We start from the raw sequence: 22,014 nt of genomic DNA on the forward strand, positions 1-22,014 counted from the left end.
AAGGTGACAGAGAAAAGTTGGACAAAATTCTGGAGAAAATGGAAACTTACTTTGTGGGTAAAACAAATACCACATATGAACGTTACATATTTAATAACTGTGTACAGGGCCCAGATGAAAACGTGGAAACATATGTATCGGCACTACGGCGTAAAGCTTCTACCTGTGGGTACGGTGAATTAAAAGAGGAGCTTATTAGAGACAGGTTGATATGTGGGCTCAGAGATTGTGCAGTAAGAAAGAAGCTACTACAGGAACCGGCAGGTTTGACGTTGACATATGTAGGGCTGCAGAGTCGACGAAGAGGCAGTTGAAAGCTATGGGAGCACAGACAGCCCATGATGATGTAAACACCATACGACATCACTCATCCCAAAAGGAAGTGACAACTTATAAACACAAAGAACAGAAACAAAAGGAACAGAAATACTGGAAGACATGTAAGTTTTGTGGAAAACAGCATGAGTTCAAGAAAGAGAAGTGTCCAGCATATCAGAAAACTTGTGAAAATTGTGGTGAGAAGAATCACTTCAGGATAAAATGCCCGAAAAAGAAACCTAAGTTTAGGAAGAAGGTGCACTATGTAGATGATGATTCAGAATCTGATGAGGAGTTGATGACTGTAACTACTGGAGTTGGACGTACAGTATAAACGGAAAATCCATGCTAAACTTGACATAGAGGCTCAAAGGATCTCCTTTCTTCTCGATATTGGAGCTACGTGCAACATTTTGCCGAGAAATATGTCAAGAAAAATTTGCCTCAGGGCAGTTGGACACGGCAACCTATGTACCATTTACCTGTAAAACTGACCTGTTGGAACTACATCGTTTTCTATTCCCATTCAGTCAATATCTATCATGATATGTGTCACTCATACATTGTATGCAACAGTTTATTTATTTATTTATGGATTTTACGTCCGCTATTAGGGCCTTACGGCCTTTCAGCTGACGAGAACAGATAGGAAATTGAGTAGAGTGGGTACAGTATGGAGTGAAAGGAGAGAGTGGGAAGTATGCAACAGATACAGGTCATGAATTTATAATGGTTGTTCAAGCCAATCATAAAATCATAAAAATTGCATAAGGCCCGCTGCAATTGGTGTATGGAATGTTTGATAAGTATTTACTTAACTCAAACAAGAAAATTATATTAATCTATGTTGATTTACATATTGACCTCTAATACTCTATACATGATTCCATTATAACATCAAAGACATAAAGTAATAGTACCAGTTTGAAATTTTTTTTTTTTTCATTTTTTTTTTAAATTAATGACTTATAACTGTTTTAATATTATAATACTGTAGGGAGGGGATGTATGTTTCTGATATAACTGTTGAAAGAACTCCATGTATGAAGATCTGGATTTAATGAGGCAGGCATAACAAAAAAAAAAGTTGGTTTACCAAATAGAAATGTAAGTCTGATGTTAAACTGTAAATCAAAATTAGACATTAGATCAGGAATATGCTATCAAGGTGATAAAAAAAAACCCTCTTTTTTGTTGTATGTTAAGATAAATATAAACTGTTGGAAGAAAAGAAGAAAAGTATTTGAAATATATTAAAAACAGTACTTAGTACTTCGAGTACAAGTTATGTTCAGTACACAATCAAACTCTACATTTTGAGAAACCACAAACAACTTACCAAATACATTTTTGTTTATTGCCAATTTTCTACTAATTGATGTGGCTTGTTAAAACTCTTCAAATCAAAGGAATGTTATACATTTTTATGGGAGGCGGGCCTCACATTGTAGCATCAGGACTAAGACCACAATTAAGTACTTCCGGGTTCAGGCCCCACGAATGAAGTCCCCTCAAAAATGTATGTATCTCAGGAAAACCAATCAAATGCCTCTTTGAACTTGATTTCTGTTGATGAATTTAATGTGGATTTATAGCAGAGATGTCAATCTATGTTTTGTGATGTAAAATAATAATATTGATCATTTATTATGTGCTCCAGGACCCTGTGTGATGAGTCCTGATTTGACCTCTACCCCTGACCCGGATGTATATAATCCACGTTGGTGACACATTTTGACAGCTATCTCCAGAAAATGCCCAACATGCTGGGTTGAAACTTTTATATTTTGCTTCTCAGATGTTGGTCTTGGCCAGGTGAGATGGAAAGTTGCATATGAGATGTTGGGAATTTATTATGAATTTTAATGTTACAATGAAACATATAGCGAAGCTAATTGTGGTCTTAGTCCATCAGCTATAGGATTTCATTGCGGAAACAATCGTTTGGTACCTCAAGCGTAATCTCCGTAATCACGGGAGACAACTCGTACATACCGACACAATACACAACCAATTTATCTCGATAGTAGATCTATATTTTGAATGTTGTAATTGTTTATGATAATTTTCATAAAATCCCACAAAAGAAATATATTTCATTTTACATCGACTTTGAATGCCACCAGAGCCTATTAATTATAACAAAACATTATATCTACACATAATGTAGGCACACAAGTACTCGGTCAGTTAGTAGACCAGCTAGTACCCAGGTGACAGACGGTCGAATATTTTACGCGTATCTGATTGTAAGTAAAAACCAACGACCTGCATGAATGAGAAAATAAATAGATAAAGATGGATTTTTGTTGAAGAGATAATATTTCAACCGCCATATAATGTGTTTATATTTTTGTAGGGACGTTTACGCCTGCCATGTTACAATCACCTACGAGATGTGACGTCAAAACCTCTCGCTTTCATTATATTTCCATTCAGTTTTTTTCAGTTTCTTTTGGTTCATATATGATGTAGTTAAACTATATATGCATTTATGAAAAATATCAAGACTTCAAATAAAGTGCTATTACACGAAAAATTATATATTTGAGACGTGTGGTGGTAGCCTGTTATCAAAAATTCATCGCAGAGTTCCAAGTGCGAGAAGGGTTGGCAACCGGTATACTCGGTACAAGAACCGTACCGATATTGTTTTCACAAAATACCGATATTTGCAAGAATAAAAACATTAAAATCTGACGTAAAAAACTCGACGAAACAGTTATTTTGTTCAGTTGTTTCAATCACTTACTAAATTCTATGTAAACATTTATCCTAGCTTTACGTGTGGTTTCGTATCCATATGTCTCATTTTTGTTGTGTGTGTTGAAAAGTCGAAATCATTAATCAGTAACTTACAAAAGATTTAATTGTCTCTTTCGATGTCATATTTCATATTTTTGTATCAAAATATGTAATTAAATCAACGACTACGTGTTCCGTCAAAATGGGAGCGCATTTTGGATCCGAAACTCTGTAGTGTGATGTTTGTCACTAGAGTATTTATCAACACGAATTAAAGGCAAGTTGCTTACAAGTTGTTAATCTGTTGGTTCACTTGTTTACCTTATTGTTTCTTTAATTACTTAGGACTAAACTTTGTTAACTGTAAATTACGATTAACGTTAGTGATTCAGAGCCTGATCAGACTGCATCATTAGAACGAAGTCATACCCTTCCTACACTGCTCTGAGACATACATAATGTCGTCCAGATCTACGTTATCGCAGCTAGTATTTCATAAAAAAAACCCATGTATCATGGGTCAGTGATAGTATGCTCAAATCCGATGGTTTATCTTATAAAGCTAACAAAACTATCGCATCTGTTAGTCGTAGTGGTCATTCCGACATTTGTGATGTTTACACCGACTGCACTCTTCCCTCACAAAGAATATACAGAATTTGGAATGTTTGGGATAATATTAACTGCAGATGGTTATAGTATTAATAATAAAGACTCATACCATAGACATCTACATTCAGTTATCATAACTAATTACAATTGGAATACTCGCCGATAAGTCAACAAAAGAAGGTATCAATAGCTGTATTTGATATGTTAATATATACATATCATTTTCTAATGACGTTTTCATGTAATGTGCTGATGTTGTGAGATGTTTTTTGGTAGTTTTATGGTGTTTTTTGGTAGTTTTTGGGTGTTTTGGGGTACTGTAAATCGTTCTGCCGCCAGAGCGCGCTACTATATATGAAAACGTGGAATTATATCCGACACCGTTTAGTGTCGCTAAGAATTTGGTGCAAATACAATAAAATCGGGTGTGACATAACACGCACCTTACATTAATGGATAAATGAGCTATTTATTTACCCAAGAACACCCATTTAGTCCCATCTAGGTGTTTTATTCCATCCGTATAGACCTTCGCTTTACGCTAGTCAAAATTTCATACTTGACTCGACGCCATGTTGCTAACTATGTAGGTCGCGGTCAGCCAATTACCCTAATCAGTGCGCGATGGCAGAGACGTACACTGTATATACCTGATATACAAGTCTCTGGCGATGGAGTGAAAAGGGGAAAAAATACATTTATTTTTTATATATTTTACCCCTTATAATTTATAAATAATGAATTTTTGAATTTAATATAATTCACACAGGTTTTGGGAAATAATAAGCTTAGTTTTCTTAATTTAAACTATGCAAGAAGAAAAACACAATAAAGCATATATGTGGTCTTTTCGGTCCATTGCGTTCCGATTCCGGTGGTGACAAGCTTAAGGCCAGAGTAAAATTGGGCTAATTAATAAAATGAAAAATAATTTTAGATAATCAAAATGTATACCAATTGCATACCATATACTACTTTTTGAACTATATAATATATATCATTAATATCTTCGATAAATATTAATATTCAAAAACTTTCAAAATTCATTTATTGCTGTGAAATTGTTTATATTGTAACCCTGGTATTAATACTAGCCGCAATATACCGCTCAGCTAGAGAGATCTTCTCTTTAGCTAAATTGGTTGAGTGTAAGACTAGTAAGCTAGAGGCCCCAGCTTCGATCCCTAGCGGAGGCAGTGATTTAAATGTAATTAAGCATGCGCTCTGTTTACAATATTTATCACAGGGGGCAGGGGAAAAATTTGTTAGGTAAATAATCATTTTTTGTGACGTAGGTTTGCGCCTACCCCCTGTGATATTTTTGTCGCCCAACAAGCCCCTTATTTTAGGCAAAACCCCCTTGAAATAATCATCAAACTCTCTTATTGGTCATGTAAAAAGTATGACATGTACATAAAAGAATAATTTTGAAACTGATAAGATTTATTGTTTTTATTTCATTTTGTGTTTGCACTTGATTTTCTGATATATGTAAGTGAGACATTGCTTTCATGTTATTGTTTGAAAACAAAGTAGTCATCACATGTAAAAATCTTGAATGGTTCTACAGTGTTATCTTTATTTGTAAGCTATGGGTGATTTACCAGATTATGGTAATGCTCAAAAACAAAAGCATAGGTTTTTCAGTAACACTACAGTAATTGAATCATTTGAGTATCTTTGAATATTGGCCTTTAAATCTTCTATTGAAAATACGCACAACAATCTGCGGGCTATCGCACATATGGACAGCCATTTTAGGATGAAATACCAACAATACTAAGCACTGTTTCTTATCACTTAAGTACTTGTTACTTAAGTGTGTTTTTTACTGTAGGTGACAGTGTATTTCTTGGCTCTTAATCAAGTGCAAAAGACATTGCGAGAGTTACATTTACTCGTATTTGAGTGTTTCGACCTTGTGATGTAAATATTATAATGGCGATATCTACTGCTATTAACAAAGTCATCGGCACTTTTAAGGCTGAAAAGACACAAGAGATCCCAGAGTAATCTTGGCGCCCACCATTGAATAATCTTTATATGTTCCATGTCAGATTAATTTTCTCTCTATTTTCCCTTCCTCTTACTAATCTGTGTAAATTGAGAAACATCCCTCCAGTACTTTTCAAACAAGGGGGACCTATATATGAAATTTGAGATTTAGCGATAATGACTGTCTGTCGGCCATGTTGTTTTCCGACTGGTACGAAAATGCAAATGCATAACAAAGGACCAAGGGGAACCTACATATGAAATTTGAGAAAGATCCCTTCAGTACTTTCCGAGAAATAGCGGTAACAAACTTCAATTGTCAAAATCCAAGTCGGCCATGTTGTTTTCCGACTGGTCCCAAAATGCAATATACATAACTAAGGACCAAGGGCAACCTACAAATGAAATTTGAGAAAGATCCCGTCAGTACTTTCTGAGAAACAGCGATAACAAGCTTCAATTGTCAAAATCCAAGATGGCTGACTGTCGGCCATGGGTTTTTTTTCTGACTAGTCCCAAAATGCAATATGCATAACAAGGGACCAAGGGGAACATAGATATTAAATTTGAGAAAGATCCCATCAGTACTTTCTGAGAAATAGCGGTAACAAACTTCAATTGTCAAACTCCAAGTCAGCCATGTTGTTTTCCGACTGGTCCCAAAATGCAATATGCATAACTAGGGACCAAGGACAACCTACGTATGAAATTTGAGAAAGATCCCTTCAGTACTTTCTGAGAAATAGCGATAACAAGAATTGTTGCGGATGGACGGACCACGGACGCAGGGCTATTTCAATAGCCCACCATCTGATGGTGGGCTAATAAATGGACAAAAATGTTTTAGCCAACTCTCGAAAACGTTTTAGAACATTTGAATTTATGTCGGTAGCTAACTCCTGTAACGTATGCAGACATACAGCGTACAATGTGTCTGTCAAAGTTATTGTTCAAAACTTTAAAACTTCTTACATTGTAGAGATGAAACATATATATATATATATATATAGAGAGAGAAAAAATAATAGTAGTCCTTGTGGAAGAAAATATATGGAAAAATTCAAAAAATGACTCAGACAACATCTAACGTTTTCGTCCTGTCTAGGGGACTCTTCAGACTGTTTATTTTCAATTGCACCATGACGTCATAATGATCATGACGTCATAATAACAGTTACGTCATACAATACCAACAACTTACAACAATAACAACTTACATGTACATACAAATGAAAACTGTTTACGCACTATTCAGACTTGGTTTTAATAGCTTAATAAACTCTGACTCCTTTGATTCTCGTTTTATTGTATCAGAAGTATCCATCTTATATAAAGGGAAAATTTTAAAATCACCATTACTACAATTATGAATATGCTTACTAACATTTAAAAATCTGAGATTATCCGAACGTATTTGTTGACGATGGACTGTCATTCTGGTTCTCAATTCATTACCAGTTTGTCCAATATAAAAATCACTACATTGAGAACAAATCATAGCATAAATAACATTACGGCTTTTACAATCTATATTTCTTTTATACACACACATTTATGCTGACAACGTTATTATAATACAGTATGTACAGGATTAACAAAATACATGTATGATCCTTTGACAGGCGGCTCATAATACATCATAATTATAATTGTATAGCTCTATTTTTTCGTTGAAAGAACATTGTTTGTGTTTGGCATTTCCATTGTTCATTTAATTCATGCTCAAAAGTTGTAACTATGACTAGGTGCTGTCATGTATTCAACATATCAACAATTATATGTGTTCTTGTTATTTCTGTTTCAAATTGAATTACATGTATGTACTTAAGTGCACAGATTACGTCTTAAATGTAAAAATACATTGTAAATGTTGAATAAAAATTTAACCTGTCATGTTAAACATTATCAATAGAACCATGTGGATAACAATACTATTCTAATACACAACAGTATAATTGACAGTTGTTTGTAGATCAGGATAATAATTAGTCTTCGATAATGCAATTCAATAGTACTAGTCTCTGTGAACTGGACAAGTGGAAGTTTGAAACTTAATTGGACAGTTAAGACCGTCATCAGGATGGTTAAAAGCATTATGTTCATCAGGACGGTTTAAACACTTAAGTATGAATGTTAACTACTAAAACAGAAATTTGTTTGAAACACTTAAGTAGAAATGTTTAACTATTTAAGTGGAAGCTTGTTTAAACAATAAGTAGAAATGTTAAACAACCTAACTAAAAGTGTTGACTTTAAACACTTAAGTGGATATGTTTAAATACTTTAGAAGTTTGTTTGAAACTTCAATATGGTTAAAACCATTGTGTACATCAAGACAGTTAAACCATTACATTGTGTGTCCATCAGGATTGAAAACCATTTCATCTAATTGGCTTTAAACTCTTGAGAAGAAACGTTTTACTACTCAAAACCTCACTCTTGAATATATCTATCAACAATCATGTTGATATCAGTTTAATTTCTCTTCTTGCTTTATTTCAAATATCACCTTTTCATCTGACTAACGCCTCCCTCAGTACTTTCAGTACTTTGATTCAATGAAGTACCAGATCTATTCATTTTATATAGTGTTTACTGATAGAAAAAAATCAATTATATTAGATGCTGTAACCTGTTAGTTAACCAACGAAAAATGAACCAACAAAATAATAAGATGATATATACAAAGATAAAACAGTAACACATATCTGATTGTTACATGTTTAAGGAGTCAAAATGTATAAGAGTATACGTCTATCTATAAACATTATGTATATATGACACATAATGTACTTGGTTACAGGTACATGTGATACTAGCTGCGATAACGTAGCTCTGGACGACGGACGGACACTTTCAGACAGATGGTCGTCGTCAGAGCTACGATTCCCTCCCATTGCTCGTAATGTAGCAAAACAGTGAACCTCGAAAATGCTACAAAAAGCGGATATCGTTTAACTTTGGAGTAATAGTTCGTATAATTAAACATTTCTAATACAATTTTGCAATGTATTGGCCTACCGTCTAATCTAGAAATCTTTAATTCGCATATTCTGATATCATACTGCTCGGAGTTGTCTCCGTGATCCGCCATGATACTTCTCGAAGAACTCTCGCGAGGATTCTAACCCAATGAAGCTACTACGATAAATAAATACATAATCAGAGATATTTAACCACTCTTTTGTAACTCTTGTGAAGAAAGCGAATCTTACTTTGCGTAATTAAATAATTTCAGAATGAATTGACCTTCCTTACCGAGATATATTACTCCGAATCTGTTTTTTCTGTTGAAACTTCCCGGGAAACCTCATTAGCATCAATTTATTTTGATTTCCTTATAAGGAAATTGACCTTTACACTTGTATCAAAGATGGCGGTATGTTTGAACTGATATCTCCGTGTGTCTTGCTCGTTTTGGATTTTACTATTTATTGTCAAACATTTGAAGTAATGTGCAGGTTTGTTGCTTGAATATTCATAATAGATACCAGAATCATCAATTTACATGTGTTTTTTTATCCGAGAAAAAATTTACCACTGCTAATACTGCCCGATGTGAATCACATCGGGGCTTGCTACACTATCGGCAATGGGAGGGACTTCATACCCTGCCGGAGAGCAGTGTAGGCAGGGTATGAATATTCGGTCTAATGTGATACATGTGGACCCAGGTAGGATTGGGGCCTGATAGGACTCCAGGTAAACTGGAGTGCACTCCGAGTGCACCCCAAGTTTACCTGGAGTCCAAACGGAGTGCACTCTGGGTGCATAATCATATTATTATAACATCATTTCTTTCTTATTTTATTGTCTAAGTATATTTTTGTGTGTTTGATGTTTACTTTCGAAGCTAAATGTTATCGTAGGGTTGACCTACATAGTAACTTCACTTCGGTTCCGATTGTGTAATAAATACACAACACTGCAAATTGCCGGTAATACGCCAAGTTACCTTGGATTCATATATTCAATGTATAAGGTAGAAGTATTGAAGTGATGGGGAAAGATTGACGTGTAAATATGGACTTCGAAAGATTACCGATAGAACTAGTGCCAGTTTGTCCGCGCTATTTTTAGATCTATGGAGTTTTCTTTGTACAACATACTGAATCGGCCCGGATATAAAATCCGGACAAAATTTAGGAGGCCTAATTTATTTACTCATTATTTTATTTAAACGCTAAAAGCGTGTAAATTTACGCCACTTTGTGTGCAGCTTTTATTATAAATATCTTTTAATTATTGTGTTTGCTTTATTAAATGGAATATCACAGTTTAAATGTATCCGGACATTTGACCCGGTCGCTGGTTTGTGTGTCAGTTTTGTTATGTGACCCATATGTTCATCGAGACATTTCATCTATCTTGTTTACCGTCGTAGACTTTCTTTTGTGATTGTAATATACTTGATCAGAATACTATGCAATGCGATAATTAGATATTGGTAGCTATTTTCAGAGATGTGTGCTGTTGTGAAAATGCAAACGATGCGGTTACGTGGGATTTTTCCCACGCCGTTAGGCGGCAGGCTTTTTTCAACACTTCGTGTACGGACGTACCTGTTTGGAATTGGGTCAAAATTAAAACAAAAACACACCGGAGTAGGCTAATACATGATACCTTTATTAAAATTTATCAACAGTGAACTAGGCAGGTGAGACATTGTTTTCTCATTCAACAAAACATTTCCCTTTGTAATTGGTCTGAGCAGAATTTCGAACTCGAAAAGATCGATACCAGTACTATACTGTCAGTGGTGAAATTTTACGGCGGTACTTCGCTGTCATTGATTTCGGATTGTGTAATCATTCTGCCTACAGACAGAATAGAATAGAATAACACCCCGTTATAATGATATTATACACAATAGCCTGATGCTAACAAACCATTTGAGATCTACGTATGCGTTTTTCAAAGCAAGCTAGTTTTCATTCAATTTCGTTGTGATAAATGCCTAATTGAATGGGATATCAACACTTTAATTTGTATAATTTTATGATTTGACATTTTAATCTAGATTAAAACACCTGATACACATGCATTTCATTTAAAAAAAGTCTATTTTTGGAAATGCAAATTTTATATCTCAAATCTAGATTGTTATAATAAATAGTGTACAGAAAAATAGAATAGAAATAAGAACCGACCTATATCTACCGTAGTTTTTTGACATCATTCTATTTTTATTAGGCCTAGCTGATCATTAGTCCTAACGTTGCCATATCAAATAAACCCAATAGGATAAAATAAATTAAATGTGGTCTAGATCTTGCACAAAAAAACATTGCCTCTAATTCTAGCTTTTAGAGCCACAACCTCTTGCATCTTTGCTAACTAAGATATGTTTCAATGCTGCTACATGTACAGTTCATCCAGTTGGGCATTCTAATTTTGAAATTGATGATTTGATATCAATTTCAAAATTAAGTAAGTTATAGCTACAATCAGATCTCACTAACATAAATTAACATTAAATATACATACATATGTATCATGCAGTTACAGTTATGTATATGGTACATATACTATTGTGGAGAATATTTGATGTAATGTACTTACAAAAAAAATATCAGTTAAAAACAAAATTCCACTTCAAATTAATTTGAACTGTACATGTGAATGAATGTGTTTTTTTAAATAGATAATTTGTAGCTACAAAATCATGTTCACTCTAATAACAAGTATAACAAGTCTGATATGATATGAGCATGTAATTCTAAGTTTTGAATGCTAATTATAAATTAGTTTGATGTGCCCGTCAGTGATGTCAATGCTGTATATATAATGGTATACCCTGCCCTGTCTACATCCGCATTCTCGAGCATACCCAGGTGTTTTTTTGTACTTATATATTAATTACACAATTGAATATGTTTTAATGGAAATGAAGTGCTTATATATCAATTACACAATTGAATATGTTTTAATGGAAATGAAGTGTAACTAGCTCAGTAGCTAGTTTTCTAATCCGATACAAAATGATAGATACTGAAACCTTAAACCTATAGTCAAAGATGATTAACATCTAGTTTATGTTATCGTAAAGACAGTCTTAGGAATTAAAATTCTGTGTATATCATGCAGGTGAAACATTGAGATCTATAGGTTATTATTCAACCCCTCCCGCCTTCCCTTCCCCCTCCCCTGCTGATAGGGTGCGACACCCTTTTATTACCTGGACAGTTCAGGCCTCAGGGAATCTTTCAATAAACTGGTCAAAGTGCAAAAGATTTATACTGGCATGTTGATTACATCTTCCCAAGTGTGAGGAATTAATCTTAAAATATGGTAGAAATAATTTCCATAACTGTGAATGTATTAGGTGGCTAAAAGAGTAGGATGGAGTAAGAAATATGTCTTATTGTCCAGTAAATCTATATAAAACAAACTATGATAGCAAGGGAAAGCAAACGAATATTTCATACAACAAATTGAATCTAATTAGTCAATCATATATAGTTCATAATCTTACATCAAGGAAAAGCAATAATGTAAACTGGTGATTTCGTCACTTTTTTTTTTTTTTTTTTTTAAAGATATAGATCTATAGAAGACCACATAAGAATGGAAATCATCACATTTTACTGTGCCCTGCACTCACAATTTCTTGCATATTTTGTAACATGTAATTAACCATTGATAATATTTTAAATAGTTTTTTTCCCATTTTGTGTTATCAAGTTCACGTGGAATTTAATTTGCATAATGAGGATTTTGGAATTATAAAACATAAATAAGTGAAAGCGTTATGTTATAGCATAAATATAACAAGATTCTTAAAAGTTGAATGATAAGCAACCTTTGTGTTGATTATTGAATCATATACAGTTTATTCAAGTGTCTTCAATATTTTGATTTATGTCTTACATTAAAAGATTAATATCCAACTCAAACGGCAATTGGGCCGTGATTCATGAATGATTACAAAAACTAATTTGAAAGTACCTCGGTCAAATAAACCCCTACTATTTTACATACAATACAGTTGTGCAACATGAAGAACATTTAGGTCCATTCTCTGAAAATGATGCCAATTTCAGGCCCAGTTTCCTCCGTTTCAGTTAATACACAAGTCCGTTAATTCACAAGTCCGTTTCGCCACCTAATACAAGGGGCGCAAGTCCTGCACCCTCCAAGTCCATTAACCTTCTCCAGGTTGATACCGCTACCCTATCAATCAAATTAAGTAACTCTGATAGATCTATAATGTGTACCAGACAGAATGGAACAACATACACCCGTACTTTGCTTGTCATTAAGATTATTGGAAATGATGAATATTTACAAATTATTCTTCAATTGTTGGATAAATATTAAGTAAACTTTATACTCATCACAAAAAGAAATTGTAGCTAAAAGGTTCTTTCTTTTTCTAACTGAATCAAAATATAACAAACAAAGGGCCATAACTCGTAAAATATATTCAAATGAAATAAACGCAACTTCATGACATGGCATACCCAGTTTGAAAAAAAGATGGTTATTGATGGTGGGAAGAGACCTCCGAACAAACCACATAATGCCTGAATTAGATAAGTTCCCCAAAGGGCTTATCCTCTGTCCATATCTCTAGTTAATGTTGTCAAATCAAACTGCAGTTCAGGGAAACACAATTTTATGTCATGGTTATGAAACATACCAAGTTTGAAAACTTTGAAGAGATTACCAAACAAACCACACTGATACATGATGCCCAGGCCAATTTAACGAAGTTCTAGAGTGGGCCTAGTACACAACTTATGCCATGGTATATGTATACTTAGTTTGAAAGAAATGGATTATTTAGTGTAGGAGGAGGTCTCCACACAAACCCAATGTATTTGCTACACAATGACCATATTTGGCAAATATGCAATACTGTTACTCAAAAATGTGAATGACGACAACAAAGTCAATTTAATTTGGCTTTGGGGATTCGAAGGGATAGTGTAACTCCAAAACGTTATATGTGCCGAATATCTGTAAAGTAATGTTTTGACACCTTTTAACTCTTAGACGTGCACCAAAAAATATTGTTTTCACATAATCGATAAAGTTCAAAGCATGTCAAAAAGCAGCTTTTTGTCACAAAATCTACTAATTTGACATGTGACATCCATTGATAAACAGTGCTAGTCATATGACATTGACGTTTATTGATCAACTGTACTAGTCATGTGCCATTCATGTATTGATAAACAGTTAACACCAAAACTACTAACATTTGAAAACCAACGTAACCGAAACTGGGGTGACAACATTAGCTTTCCATCTTCCTTGAAGAAATTAACTAATGAAATTAAAAAATGATTCCAGCTCCACATCTTCTTTGAAAAAAAGAGCTAATAAAATTCAAAAAATGATTCAAAGTAGTGACTTATACTGTCATGCATTTTCAACACATCTTTCAAATTTTCAATGACATGTTCCAGATCACAAAATATTACATAGTCAGTATACATATCCACTCACAGTATAATCCATACTTAGAATTATCCAATATCAATAATACTAATAGCGAATCTAAATATAATATCAAAACATTGTAGCCAAATGATCTCAATAGAATAGAAACTAGATAAGAGATGGCCTGACTGGACTGGTTTGTGTTTCTTGCGCATGCACCAATTTAGCTTATTATAACAGTGCTTAATTAGACCTTTCATTTGACCAATAAAGAGCATTTAATGGTGTGTGCAAAGATCTTGCACTCGGATATTTTAGTTATTATGTCAAGAAGCCACTGAAGCAAAAAGTATTAAACGTAAACACTGCAATTTTGTTAGTGAGTAGTTTTATTTTTAGCTCACCTGGCTGAAGGGCAAGTGAGCTTATGTCGTGGTGTTGCGTCCGTCCGGCGTCAATTTTTCATTTAAACAACTTCTGCTAATAACCAAGAGGCCCAGGGACTTGATATTGCACCTGTAGCATGCTGGGGTGAAGGGCTACCAAGTTTGTTCAAAGAAATGGCCTTGACTTTCATTCAAGGTCACATGGTCAAAAAGGGTATACTCTTCCAACGACTTCTTCTTAATAAGCAAGAGGCCCAGGGACCTGATATTGGACCTGTAGCATGCCGGGGTGAAGGGCTACCAAGTTTGTTCAAATAAATGACCTTCATTCAAGGTTACAGAGGTGAAATAGGCTATAATCTTCCAACGACTTCATTTCAATAACCAAGATGCCCAGGGACTTGATATATATATTGGGCCAGTAGCATACTGGGGTGAAGGGCTACCACGTTTGTTCAAATATATGTCTTTGACCTTAATTCAAGGTCAAAGAGGTGAAATAGGCTATAATCTTCCAACTACTTCTTCGCAATAAGCATGGGGTCCAGGGACTTAATATTGGGCCTGTAGCATGCTTGGGTGAAGGGCTACCATGTTTGTTCAAATAAATGACCATGAACTTCATTCAAGGTCACATGGGAACTTCATTCAAGGTCACATGGGTCCAATAGGCTATAATCTTCAAACAGCTTCTCAATAACAAAGAACCCAGGGACGTGATATTGGGCCTGTAGCATGCTTGGTCTTGGGGCTACCAAATTTGTTAAAATAAATGACCTTGACCTTCATTCATGGTCACAGGGGTGAAATTGGCTTAAATCTGTACACAATAATTTTGCGATAGCCAAGAGTCTCTGAAGCCTGACATTAGGCAAATATTATGCTGGAATGAAGGACTAGAAAATTCTTTGAATTGAAAAAAGAGGTAATCAGCATAGTATGTGTAGAAATTACCTCAATCAACGTCAAAGTTGGTGTAGAGCCAGGTGAGCGATACAGGCCCATTGGGCCTCTTGTTTGAGAGGTACAGTATGTATGATGTGGACAAAATTGAGATATCTTATTATTCTCTCATGCATGTAAAGATACATATATATATATAGAAAGGATTTATTTTTTGGAAGTCCTAATGCCTTTATGACTGATCTGTTACTTTGCCTTTGAGTTAAAAATGTTCTTGGCATTTATAGCAATTACTTGTTGCAAACAAAGAAATTAAAAACAAATCACCCGTTTCCGGCAGATATGTGTAAAATGTTGGAATTTGTAGCATAAACCATCTACTACTTGCACTATCAATATATTATTTTGGTATTAGTGTACCAAGGTATTGCCTAACAACAAATTCAGTACGTTAATTCACCAGTACACAGTGTGGATACATATAATCATTATATTTATTATATATATATGATAGCAAAGATGTAATCAACACAACAAGTGTTTGCTTATGCGTTTATATATTGAAACAAATTTGTGCAAACCTTACAATCCATTTAGTATGGAGTTACTTCCCCTTTAAATATGCTAGAGGTGTAAATGCCATTTCCATACTTGCCAACTTTCCCGATTTAGTCGGGAATTTCCCGATTCCAGACTGCCTGCCCCGTCTCCCGATCGTATAGATAAAACATAGTGTATTCTCCCGATTTTGGGAGAATATGTCTTGATAACCCCGTATGGAGCCCCTATTCATCTTGTTAGATTCACTTAGGCCTATGACAGGTAACGCTTGCTGGCTGGTGAAAGACATATGTGCGGGGCATTGGTCAGTTAACTGACCTGCTCACAGACCGTAACGAAATTCTGACACTTCACTGACTGCAAGGGTGACAATACCCCGATAAATACACAATTAATTAAAACCAATTAAGCTGAGGACGCGTGGTGATGGTTTTGTAGGAGATCAGTCATGGTTGATTAAACGCTTGTAAATGGCTTCGTATACTGCCTTTGATGTCAAGCGTATAAACGACCTCTACTTGACAGTATATCTCGGACAGAAAAAGTGAAAACAACACTGGCAATGTTATCAACGGAGTATCAAATTTGACAGATTACTTATTGAAATGTTAACAACATCTAAACATTGGCTGATCTTTAAATAATTAGCACAAGGAAATAAATTCACAATAACGACCATATAGACCGAAGGCCTGGTTGCCGGTAGGAAACGTCGTTTCGTCACGGTTGTAGTTTCTCCTTCTCTCAGGTTTGAGCTGTAGCCGGTTTCAACTGGTTCCCCGGGTACGACTAACTACCGAATCGGTAGTCCCCTCCGCGCCAACTAGCGTTTTGTAACGAAAAGTAAGCGCTGCCAGATATTACTTATCTAAAGACACAAAATAACATAAAATGTGAATTGCAAATATTGATTGATCAAATTTTTGAAATTATATCAGCGTCTTTGTGTTTCTTTGTCCACACACTACATTTTTTTGTGCAGGGAAAGTCACGAGAGGAAGTTCCGTGGGCAATTCCGTCGGCTGTTCTACTTGTTGAAGAGACGTCGAAACATTTGAATTAAAAAGTTACTTGCAAACGAAAACACGAATGTTAAAAATATGAAAAATGTAAATATAAGCATTAAACCGCATTCTGTTCCGTGTTATGGTCCTATAACACGGAACAGGATTGCAGACAATTAACCATAACGCGCTAACGGGCGTTATTCATTTTGTCTGCAATCCTGTTCCGTGTAACGGGCGTTATGATTATTTGTCTGCAATCCTGTTCCGTGTTATAGGACCATAAGAGGGAACAGAATGCGGTTTAATGCTTAAATATTTCCGAAAAAAACGACTATTTGTTGAACACTGACTTTCTACAGTACACATATTTCTGTTGCTTTGATAAAAAAAAAGTAAAAAAAACAAACAAAAAAAACCGTTTCTTCCAAAATTGCATCTATCTATCTCTTCTTCCGGGTGGAAAAAGCAACCTAAAATACTAACTGACGATCTTTTTTTCGCTTTTTTGACCCGAAAAACAACATTTGTCCTAATCAAACACTATGATTTTGTATTTTTGATACAGGTAGAGCGGCAGCATCGTCAAAGGCAACAAATGGAAGTAGTAATCAAAAGGAAGAGGAAGGTTCGTGTGTATAATAACATTTAGGTTCTTAATTTTGAGCTACACTATCAATTTTGATATTATAGGCAGGAGTGCAAGATTTTCTATCTTTTTAATCAATATTCTTATATACTGTACATGTAACTACATGTACGTTACTTTTGAAAATGTACCAGGAACATATCCACAACTTGTAAATGCCATCGATTTTTTTTTTTTTATAAAAATATAAATGCAAACTTTCTAACATACAATGTATGTATCTAGATGTCTTTAGTTCAGTAAAACATCATCACTGTTTCGTTATGTACGAAAGCCGTTCAGATTTATTTTAGTAAATTTTCTTTTGCTTTATTTCCCGAAACTAACACGTAATTACGTGAAACTGTCAGCGGGTTATTTCGCGAAACTGACGAGTTATCTCATTGTAGTGCCGACTCTTTCAAACACGCAAATAAAAATGTTTCGATGTGAGCGAATTTGGCAACTTGAAGCTGTCAGGTGTTTTGTATTAAACAGGCATTTGTATTTTACAGTAAACGAATCATTGATCAAGACGGATTTCTTATGCCCAATATGCGCATAATAATGGTACATGTGTTGCTTATTTCAACTTTTAATGTGTAATTTCATGAAATACACTGAGTAAGTGAGTTTTTATAAAGGCGGAGAATTGGTTTATTATATCACATAAGTTTAAGAAAGAATGTTTAAATATTAGTATTTCCGGAAAACAACGACTATCGGTAGAACACTGTTTGACATTCTTTGCCAAACCGTCAACTTTTAAATGCAGTACACATATTTCTGTCGCTTTGTTACCAGAAAAAAACAACCCATAAACAGTCTTATTACATTTTTACCAGTGAAATATAAAAAAATGTTCATTCTATAAAAGCGATCTAGTGAAAAATATCACTTTTGCTGATTTGACCAATCAAATTAATGATTAGAAAATACCAAAATAATTGACCAATCAGAAAGCCCGACATAAATCTCAGCACCTGGACAGGGGGAACTACATTTTTTGTTTACAAATTATCGCTGTAGGCCTAGTTAGCATACGGGGTAGGTTTTTCGTTGATAAAAAATGTAATAAACAGAATATCTAACAGTGTCTTCAGTAATACCAAATATATTTCACTCGTGTGGCTAATATTTAGATATTTTTCACTTGTGCTGTGCACTCGGGAAAAATATCAAAATATTAGCCCCACTCGTGAAATATATTTGGTATTACTGAAAACGCTGTTAGCTATCCTCTATTTCCTTAAAATTGCGGCTTATTATCTCTTCTTCGGGGCGAAAAAGCAACAGTAAAATACTAACTGAAGATCTTTTTTCGCTTTTTTGACCCGAAAAACAACATTTGTCCTAATCAAAGTATATATGATTTTGTATTTTTGATACAGGTAAAGCGGCAGCATCGTCAAAGGCAACAAATGGAAGTAGTAATCAAAAGGAAGAGGAAGGTTCGTATGTATAATAACATTTAGGTTCTTATTTTTGAGCTACACTATCAATTTTGATATTATGTGCAGTAGTGCAAGATTATCCATCTTGTTAATCGATATTTTTATATACATGTAACTACATGTACAAAAAATGGACGGTATTTTGAAAATGTACCAGGAACATATCCACGGTTTGTGAACGCCATCGATTTTTTTTATAAAAATATCAATGTCAACTTTCTAACATATAATGTATGTATCCAGATGTCTTTATTTCATCACTGATTTATTATGTACGATAGCCGGAAAGATTTATTTTAGTAGATTTTCTTTTGCTTTATTTCTCGAAACTAACGCGTAATTACGTGAAACTGTCAGCGGGTTATATCGCGAAACTGACGAGTTTATCTCATTGTAGTAGTGCCGACTATTTCAAACACGCAATACAATTATTCGATGTGAGCAAACTTGGCAACTTGAAGCTGTCAGGTGTTTTGGATTGAACAGGCATTTGTATTTTACAGTATAAGAATCATTGATCATGTTCATAATGATGGTACATGTGTTGCTTATTTCAACTTTTAATGTGTAATTTCATGAAATACACTGAGTAAATAAAATTTCTCAAAGCCGGGTATTGGTTTATCGTATCACAGAAGTTTAAGAAAGAAATTTCAATTATTAATATTTCAGGAAAGAATGTCTCTCGGTTGAACACTGTTTGATTTTCTTTGCCAAACCGTCAACTTTTGAATGCAGTACACATATTTCTGTCGCGATGATACCAGAAAAAAACAACCCATAAACAGTTTTCTTTAAAATTGCGGCTTATTATCTCTTCTTCTGGACGGAAAGCAACCATAAGATACTAATTGACGTTTCTATTTTCGCTTTTATGACCCGAAATTTTTTTTTTTTTTTTTATACAGGTATAGTGGCAGCATCGTCAAATGCATCAAATGGAAGTAGTAATCAAAAGGAAGAGGAAGGTTCGTATGTATGATAGTATTAAAGTTCTTATTTTAAAGCTGCACTATCAATTTTGATATTATGAGCAATATTTCTATCTTGTTAATCGATATTCTTATATAACTACATGTACGTTACTTTTGCAAATGTACCAGGAACATATCCACGGCTTGTGGACGCCATCGATTTTTTTTTATATAAAGATATAAATGTAAACATTCTAACACATACAATGTATGTACCCAGATGTCTTTATTTCAGTAAAACATCATCACTGTTTTATCATGTACGAAAGCCGGTAAGATTTATTTTAGTAGATTTTCTTTTGCTTTATTTCTCGAAACTAACTCGTAATTACGTGAAACTGCCACGGGTTATATCGCGAAACTGACGAGTTATCTCATTGTAGTGTCGACTCTTTCAAACACGCAATACAATTATTCGATGTGAGCAAACTTGGCAACTTGAAGCTGTCAGGTGTTTTGGATTGAACAGGCATTTGTATTTTACAGTATAAGAATCATTGATCATGTTCATAATGATGGTACATGTGTTGCTTATTTCAACTTTTAATGTGTAATTTCATGAAATACACCAAGTGAGTAAATTTCTAAAAGGCGGGGCATTGGTTTATTATATCACAGAAGTTTAAGAAAGAAATTTCAATTATTAATATTTCAGGAAAAAATGTCTATCGGTTGAACACTGTTTGATTTTCTTTGCCAAACCGTCAACTTTTGAATGCAGTACACATATTTCTATCGCGATGATACCAGAAAAAAACAATAACCCATAAACAGTTTTCTTTAAAAATGCAGCTATTTATCTCTTCTTCGGGACGGAAAGCAACCGTAAGATACTAATTGACGTTTCTATTTTCGCTTTTATGACCCGAAATTTTTTTTTTTTTTTTTTATACAGGCATAGTGGCAGCATCGTCAAATGCATCAAATGGAAATAGTAATAAAAAGGAACAGGAAGGTTCGTATGTATGACAGTATTAAAGTTCTTATTTTAAAGCTGCACTATCAATTTTGATATTATGAGCAATATTTTTATCTTGTTAATCGATATTCTTATATAACTACATGTACGTTACTTTTGAAAATGTACCAGGAACATATCCACGGCTTGTGGACGCCATCGTTTTTTTTATATAAAAATATAAATGCAAACATTCTAACACATACAATGTATGTATCCAGATGTCTTTATTTCAGTAAAACATCATCACTGTTTTATCATGTACGAAAGCCGGTAAGATTTATTTTAGTAGATTTTCTTTTGCTTTATTTCTCGAAACTAACGCGTAATTACGTGAAACTGCCAGCGGGTTATATCGCGAAACTGACGAGTTATCTCATTGTAGTGTCGACTCTTTCAAACACGCAATACAATTATTCGATGTGAGCAAACTTGGCAACTTGAAGCTGTCAGGTGTTTTGGATTGAACAGGCATTTGTATTTTACAGTATAAGAATCATTGATCATGTTCATAATGATGGTACATGTGTTGCTTATTTCAACTTTTAATGTGTAATTTCATGAAATACACCGAGTGAGTAAATTTCTAAAAGGCGGGGCATTGGTTTATTATATCACAGAAGTTTAAGAAATAACATTTCAATTATTAATATTTCAGGAAAAAATGTCTATCGGTTGAACACTGTTTGATTTTCTTTGCCAAACCGTCAACTTTTGAATGCAGTACACATATTTCTATCGCGATGATACCAGAAAAAAAGCAATAACCCATAAACAGTTTTCTTTAAAAATGCAGCTATTTATCTCTTCTTCGGGACGGAAAGCAACCGTAAGATACTAATTGACGTTTCTTTTTTTCGATTTTGATCCGAATTTTTTTTTTTTTTTATATACAGGTATAGCGGCAGTACTTGCAGTCCCCCAATACCCCTATATACATGTACCAAATATTCTTAAAATGAACAATATTCTAATTTCGACTAATCGGAAGTTTGGTTTCTGTGTGGCAACGAAACCATGCTAGGAAATCAGAGCAATGACAATAAGTTCCCCACTTCGATTTGAGGGAAATTATAAGAAACGGAAGA

At 34.3% G+C, this 22,014-nt stretch overlaps 1 protein-coding gene across 1 annotated transcript; it reads left to right on the forward strand.

The window, feature by feature from the left end:
• Positions 1–319: 319 nt before the first annotated feature.
• On the forward strand, positions 320–20,937 carry LOC117343332. Its single transcript, XM_033905673.1, has 5 exons — positions 320–641; positions 17,481–17,540; positions 18,932–18,991; positions 19,903–19,962; positions 20,864–20,937. The coding sequence occupies exons 1-5, from the start codon at positions 320–322 to the stop codon at positions 20,935–20,937; spliced, it is 576 nt and encodes a 191-aa protein (XP_033761564.1).
• Positions 20,938–22,014: the final 1,077 nt, after the last annotated feature.

Source organism: Pecten maximus, chromosome 15, assembly GCF_902652985.1.
Source record: "Pecten maximus chromosome 15, xPecMax1.1, whole genome shotgun sequence".
In the NCBI taxonomy this organism is placed as follows: Eukaryota; Metazoa; Mollusca; class Bivalvia; order Pectinida; family Pectinidae; genus Pecten; species Pecten maximus.

What these genes read in the sequence shown, in the direction of transcription:
- LOC117343332 (XM_033905673.1), top strand. Translation starts at nt 320, where the DNA reads ATGGGAGCACAGACAGCCCATGATGATGTAAACACCATACGACATCAC. An exon ending in TAATCAAAAGGAAGAGGAAG is followed by an intron (nt 17,541 to 18,931) that starts GTTCGTGTGTAT and finishes TTTTTGATACAG; the next exon opens with GTAAAGCGGCAGCATCGTCA. An exon ending in TAATCAAAAGGAAGAGGAAG is followed by an intron (nt 19,963 to 20,863) that starts GTTCGTATGTAT and finishes TTTTTTATACAG; the next exon opens with GCATAGTGGCAGCATCGTCA.